Source organism: Sinocyclocheilus rhinocerous, unplaced genomic scaffold, assembly GCF_001515625.1.
Source record: "Sinocyclocheilus rhinocerous isolate Xijiao unplaced genomic scaffold, SAMN03320098_v1.1 scaffold2844, whole genome shotgun sequence".
NCBI lineage: Eukaryota > Metazoa > Chordata > Actinopteri > Cypriniformes > Cyprinidae > Sinocyclocheilus > Sinocyclocheilus rhinocerous.
In genome coordinates this window covers 227766-235111 of record NW_015633174.1, presented here as the reverse complement: position 1 = coordinate 235111, position 7346 = coordinate 227766, and the positions used below count along the sequence as shown (strand labels likewise).

Genomic DNA, 7346 nt, shown 5'->3' with positions numbered 1-7346 from the left:
ATTATCTGTTTTGATTTTGTTTTCAGATGACACAACCTGGCCTCTTTATGAGACACAATTCCTTGGTTTAGCGAATTACAATTTAAAGAAAATTCATATTATTAGCATATTTTCTGATGAAAGCTATGTGACTGAATGAGCTTCCATGCAACATGGGTTTGCAAAGGGAATGAAACGGGCCAAACCCTGCACACAAATTCATCATCACAGCACTATCAATTCACTCCCGTCATCCATTCTTGTTCAGCAAATCTGACAGAGCAGAACTTCATTAGGAGATCAAAGAACAATGAGCGCCTCTATTATTGACAAGGAAACAGAGGGTCCCCTGAGGAGACACTATTAAAAGGAGGAAAACGCGGGGTTGATTAGTGATGTGACACAATCGGTGTAAGCTGTTCAGCTCTGAAACAGCTGTCCTCTCTAGTTTGTTCATAGTCATGCTCTGTTTGTCGGTTTCTCAGTGGTGCATTCCGGACATCTCTATACTGACATTCCCCTTTGTTTTAAGTGCATTGGCTTTGTTAAGTACAGTGTATAACTATTGTAACTATCTGTTTTGCACAGTTCAGCACAGGAAGTGCAGTGTCACATTTTCTGCTTTAAAACTTCTGCTTAAAATGACAGGTCACCATTAATCCCTAGGTGCCATCTCTTGAATTTTATGACATTTTGGAAATTATGGTTTTCATGACATGTTGGAGCATGGAAGCAAGCAATCAGCTTTAATGAGACCAGATTACAACACACATGCATAGTCATAAACAATATAGTGAATACACATGATAAAAACATCCTATTTAATTCAAGATGGAACCAAGGAATTAATAGAGAAAGTTTGAATTAATAGAGAAACAGAAATAGCCTATTTGGAAGTTATGAGCTCTTGTTTTTTTTTTTTTTAATGGCAAATCAAGTAAAAAGACTAATTTTCTCCAAATGCTTTTCTCATAATAAATACTAAAACATTGCTTTAAATATGTCTAAAATTAATATAAAATGTTATATTTCATTTATCAAAGTAGTTTTTTTCTTCTTCAGATTTTATACATTTTGAAATTACACCCGGCCAAGAAATGTCCTCTAGACTCTAAAATAATCAATATGTCATTTGTAACAAAATTGCAGCATTCATAGAGGAGTGCGAATCATTTCAGCATCTGCTGTAAACTCGGACCATCTGCTCCACTGATGGCTACTGGGATACCCAGCTGTGTCCCTAACACAGTGTCCTCTGACGCGCAGGAGCGTTGCACAGCAACTGAGTACATATTCCAACCATGAATCATGAACTAGCCCTGTTCTGAGAGCAGAAAATGGACACTTAACCTGGGAGAACAGCCTCTAATGTGGCATAAAGCAGACACTATTCCCCTGCTGTTATCATAGGGCAACTCTACTGTTGCCGCAAAAGCCATTACATCACTGTTTGATGCATTTACCCCTGCAGTGGAAACCTGAGTAGAAGTGGCTTACGCAAAGACACAATGAGGATGAGAAAGGGGTACAGAGTGAGAAAGAAAAAGGATAAAATGATTAAAAAAAAACATACTGTATTGGGAATATAAGAAAGGATCAAGAGAATGAATCACAGGAAAAGAGTGAGTTAATTGTGGCTGCTGTGTGTGTATCAGAAGATGCTTCGAGGTTGGTGTGAGGCAGCTCAAACCGGTTTTGTGAAGTGTTATCACAGCGAACCATGAGCCACCACTCCACATAAAACCAATGAGCTTCTGAGGTCGCAGAGATTGGCTATTAAAACATCAATCAGCTAAAAAAAGCAGCACTTCATTTTCTAAAGGGAACAGAATACTGAATGTTTGTTACTGGTATCACAGATCAGGGTTAGCCAAAAAATTCAACAAATTATTCAGTCTTTATTTAATAAATGTATATAATGCATCAATATACAAGCATGAATCTCATTTGGTTCCAAAGAGAGATTTGGCTAAAAATATATGTACCATCCTCAGACGCTTGCTGAGTCTTTGTGACGCCTCAGTCTGTTTGTCCCCCGCCTGCAGTGCGCTCTATTTCAGAAATCACCACCCATTCAGAAACAATGGCATCTTTCAGCCGTTTCAGATTTAGATGTGCTACACTTACAGAGCTGGAAGTGGTGTTTGATTTTGGCTGGTGACGTAGATACGTTTTCTATTTCTCTCTCTTGTATTGCACAACAAAGGACTGGTATTCTTCCTTTCGAATAGTTTCCACTCAATATGGCGATGAACAGCAATAATGCAACCCTGATCTGTGACAGCCCTGGATTAATCTGTCCTTAGTGCATCAATGAAGACCTGAGGAAGGAAGAGTCCATTTAGGACAAACCGTCTATGAATCTCCTGAAGGTTTTTAGATGAACTCAAAGGGTCAAGTAGGGGTCGTATGGAATCACACTCCTTGAGCAGCTGGAGTAGTACAATCGCCCTAGTGAACAGGCCTGAAAGAGCGCCATGGAAACGAGGTTCTATTAGCAAACTCAGCCAATCAGGATTCAGGACATCACCTAGACAACAAATGAGAGATATAATGACATAATTGGCACATAAACATATAACAACAACAACTACATGCAAACTATAAACAAATATTACAGTTCATATTAATTATAATTATAAGGTTTTTGATTCAATTATAAAGGTACATCAGGAAGTTAATTAGTTATAATTAATGTGATAATAAAGAAAAACAGTCATTATGGAGATCTTATATACCTAATTGTAGCTGCATACAAATTGTGAGATTCTCTTTGACAATGGCTGCACTGTTTTGGGCCCAGCGCTCGAGGTTCTTGGCGAGAGTGGAGGATTTTGGGTAATGTTTAACCAGATTCAATAGGTGTGGCAACAGGCACTCTGAGATCACAGATGGCTCTGCAAACACATTTGCTTCATCTCGCTCATACAGACTGCGACATCTGACCGACATAAGAAAACAACAACCAACAATGTAAGAGACAGAAGAAAACAGGATGGTTGCATGTGTTTCTGTTCAGTTAAAATATAATAAAAGATATAAAGATTAAAGCCTATATAACATTTTTTAAATCTACACTACCATTCAAAAGTTTGGGGTTGGTAAGATTTTTTAAAGGGGTCATATGATGTTGCTAAAAAAGAACTAGTGTTTGCAACTTTACAGATCTTCTTTATGCACCAAGAGCTTGTAACACTCTAAAGAGAAAGGAAAAATTTTAATTGCATCATATGACCCCTTTAAATGTTGTTAAAAGAAGTCTCTTATGCTCACCAAGGCTGCATTTACTTGATTAAAAATACAGTAAAAACAACAATACTGTGAAATATTATTGAAATGTAAAATAACAGCTTTCTATTTTAAAATGTAATTTATTCCTGTAATGGCAACACTGAATTTTCAGTAGCCATTACTCCAGTCTCCAGTGTCATATGATCTTTAAGAAATCATTCTGATAATACAACACACATGTAAAATAATAATATAATTTAAAAAATGAAATAATTTAAGGTCACCTTACAGGCACTTTTGATTACATTAAATGCATTCATGCTGAGTAAACATTATAAATTTCTTTTTATGCCAACCCCAAAGTTTTGAAACTCTAAAACTGAATGTTATGTTAAAACAAAGTAAAACTATGATAATAGTAATAATAAAAAAAAACATCTAATGCTACATAGTGTTCAAATAATTTACTTTTTTTTTTTAAACATGCATAGCATTTCTATAATAATATGCACAAAAAACAAGTTAACGATTGGCTTGAATTATTGTCATTTCTGTATGTGGATTGACGTACTGCGTCTCTTCGGCCTCCTTCAGTACAGCATTCAGATCACAGTCAGGTAAGTGGCACACTAAGGCCTCCAAAGCACAACTTGCGTCCCAGAATTCCTCTAAGAGCAGGTCGAGCAGTGAGTGCAAAGCCCGGTTCACCTGCATGTAGAAGCATTTCTGTGGATCTTCCGGCCGTCGGACAGAACAGCAGAGCAGAGAGGCAAAGACAGCCGCCTTCGCTCTCACCTGTGGACTCTCATCCTGAAGCAGGTAGATACCCGTGCTGATCAAGCTTCAAAAAACAGAGGGATGGAAATGTAGTTATACATCAAATACTTCCTGCATAATAATCATCAAATAATAAACAGCAAGAGGAAGAAACAATTAATCTGCAAATCTAACCAGACAGAAATATACAACATCCTGACAGTGCACTAAGTATTTTGTTTCTAGTCCTTCCCTGTCTAGCTCACTGCCCAAACTAATTGAGTTATCCAGCACACCTCGTTATTATACCTGGTACTGAGCTCTTTGAGCGTGAGGCCTCCTGTCAGGCTCCTGGTCACTACGTGGACCCCGCACAGACACAGAGCCTGTGCACACGCTGCTCTGAGGGCCTCAGGAGCTTCAGGACATCTGTGCTTCTCTAATAACTTACACCAGCGCTGGAGCAAAGACAAGTCCACACTGAGAGAACAGACAGGCAAACAGAGTAAAGAGTTTGAGCACCGGTAAATCCATGAGCCATATCTCAAGACTTTCCGATTTCTCAGAAACATCAGTTAAGTTGACATAAAACAGCACACACAACTCATTTTAGTTACATAATGTGTTGTCTTTCTGAGTGGAACAAAAATATTATGCAAGAAAAAAAAAAAGAGAGAAATCTAGAACTGACTGAAGCAGGGCTCTGACTGTGGGGTCTACTCTCTTTCGAAAACACTGTCAGACTCGGCACCTACTTTTTTTTTTTTTTAAAGAAATTGATAGTTTTATTCAACAAGGATGCATTAAATCCTTCTATTCATCATAAAAACATATTGAAAAATATAGAAATACAGTAAAACATGCATCGGAGTTTTCACAGAAAATATTAAATACAACCAAATATAAAGAACATGAAGAATATCTAATAACGTCAAGCTAAACACATTAAGATTTGGCTGCATGACAGGTGAGTTTACCTGTGACAAAGGAGCAGGCTGACTGTACACAGAGCCGTGGAGATCAGCACAGGCCCTCCTCTATCTGACTCCAGATCAGTAAACAGAACCTCCACACACTCCTGCAGCCATGTCTCCTCGAACCCTGAAGGACAGGGACGGGGCAGAGCAAGACTGTCTTCCTCAGGGGTCATAACCTCAACTAATGCGGTCAAGAATGCTCCTCTGTACTCCAGGTTCTGGTCCAACAGTGCCTTCTTCAGGTTGGCCTGCAGGGGATAGACACTGTTATTCGAATAGACCCTTTCCAGACATTCCCCCCAAAAAAAAAAAAACACTCACCCATCTATCATTCTTGCAATCATGATCTTTTAGTTCTTATGAGAAGGGAATTAAAAGCATTATAAGATTGTGGTATATTTAATTTCTCATGACATGTAGAGCAGTTTGGTGTTTCACTGACCTCACATGAGGGCTGGGCGGAAATCCTGGCCGAGTACAAGCCCAGTGTGTTATTAAAGATTACTGAATACAATGACTAACACGCCCCCCCAGGCCCTCACACGCCAACACGAAGATCTACAGGCTGATTTCAGGGCAGTGTATAAAAGGGATCTTGATTGTTTTAATTTCCTTCAGTTGTATTTGGTTGACATTTGCGAACGGCTCAAATTACCAGCCTATGATATTTGTGAAAAGTGAAGTAGTTCTAGAAACAAACACTTGCAATTTTAAAATGTTAAATCAAGACAATTGTAAAAAAGAACATTAAAATAAATGCATGTTTTCATGCCTGAGCAGCACAGAATGAGTAAAGTGGCATTAACAGAAGCGTTCGTAAACAACCAGATGGAGCACCGATTAACAAAATGTCTCAAGATGCATTTTTTTAAATTTGATACATTTTAATTTGATACATTTTAAACAGCGCACCGCTTATTGGCAGCAAGCCATGATGGAGCGGCCAAAGATGTCCATCTACCTCACTTTATGTACAAATAAGCTAGATGGATGTTTTTGGCCACTGGACCTCAGCGGCTCAAACACAAATGGTTTGCTGTATAAAAAAATAAAAAATAAATCTTATAGCCCTCAAACCTTTAAATGGTACAGTGAATGCAACTTATTTAAACATAAAAAGCTGTTTAGTTTATCTCAGTATAATTATTGCATCTTTGCATTAAAGTGTCATAATGCAATAACGGCAACAAAATCAACTGACCATATACAGAGGCAAAAGTGAAGTGCTATAGTAATACTCACCTGCAGCGCTCTCTCCATAACCCGCTGTAGGACAGTTCCTCTCCAGCCACGCCCCTCTGTTGCAGACTTGACCAATGAGAGACGTACTACTGCGTTGCCATTGGCCAGATGCTGCCATACCTGACACGCCCACTCAGGATCCCCACACAGGAAGTTCACTGCACTTTGGTGGAATGAAGCAGAGCCAACCTAAAGCACACAAAACATTCACAATCAACATTTCTCTTACCGTGTATGTTCATGACCGCACACTCCAAAGGACAGGAATAAGCACCTCTAGTATGTTTGGAGTCCTGTGAATCTCCTGCAGCAGTTGAGAAGAGAGCTGAGTGAGGAAAGCACTAGAGCAATGGCCTCTTATCAGACTCACTATATCCACATACGCCAGCCGCACCAGCGGGCACCGCTGCCTCACAGATGCCAGCCACAGTCTGCACTCAAACTCACTCACAACCTCACTGAGAGATGACCGACTGCTAAACAAAAAGAGTCAGATTGCAATTTGATAACGGAGTATGACTGCTGCAGCAAAACATAATGACAAACTAATGACAAAAAGTGGCATTTCCTTCATGAGATACACTCCTCTACTCTTACATGCTAGTTTTCAGTGCCTGGGCCAGTATGGCTGCTATCTGTAGGAGTTGGCCATGCAGTCTGTTGTGACAGCACACAACGTCAGGTGATTCTGGCAGCTTTTCCCCCAACTGCAGGACAGTTGCCAGATATTCACTTGGTGGTATCATAGCAACTAGGGCTCTTGATGACATCACTCGTATGCCATAGACTGGGCTGGCAGCTAGGAGGAAGAGCGGAGGCAGGAATTCCGACAGAGCCCTGAAGAAAACACAAAGACATCAAACAGATAAGAAACAAGTGAATATTAATCATTACTAAGGGGAAAAGGCATTTGACAGATTTGAATATCCAAAATAATAAAAATCTATTTATATAATATCAAAATCATATGATTTGATACAAAATTTTGGGTATTCAAATTTGGCAAAATATAATATATATAATATAATATAATTAGTGCTGTCAAACGATTAATCGCGATTAATCGCATCCAAAATAAAAGTTTTTGTTTACATAATATATGTGTGTGTACTGTGTATATTTATTATGTATATATAAATACACACACATTCAGTATATATT

The 7346-nt window shown here is 38.8% G+C and overlaps 1 protein-coding gene across 1 annotated transcript in view; it reads right to left on the bottom strand.

Moving 5' to 3' along the window:
- Positions 1-1569: 1569 nt before the first annotated feature.
- Positions 1570-7346, bottom strand: part of LOC107743340 (thyroid adenoma-associated protein homolog) — an 18742-nt gene continuing 12965 nt past the window's right edge. Inside the window, exons 24-31 of the mRNA XM_016556512.1 lie at positions 6783-7022; positions 6460-6661; positions 6186-6374; positions 4944-5191; positions 4276-4446; positions 3782-4051; positions 2718-2920; positions 1570-2509 (exon numbers count right to left, since the gene is read on the bottom strand). Of these exons, the coding sequence (XP_016411998.1) occupies positions 2271-2509; positions 2718-2920; positions 3782-4051; positions 4276-4446; positions 4944-5191; positions 6186-6374; positions 6460-6661; positions 6783-7022 (1762 nt within the window). The 3' untranslated portion in view covers positions 1570-2270. The remainder of the gene's footprint in view (positions 2510-2717; positions 2921-3781; positions 4052-4275; positions 4447-4943; positions 5192-6185; positions 6375-6459; positions 6662-6782; positions 7023-7346) is intronic.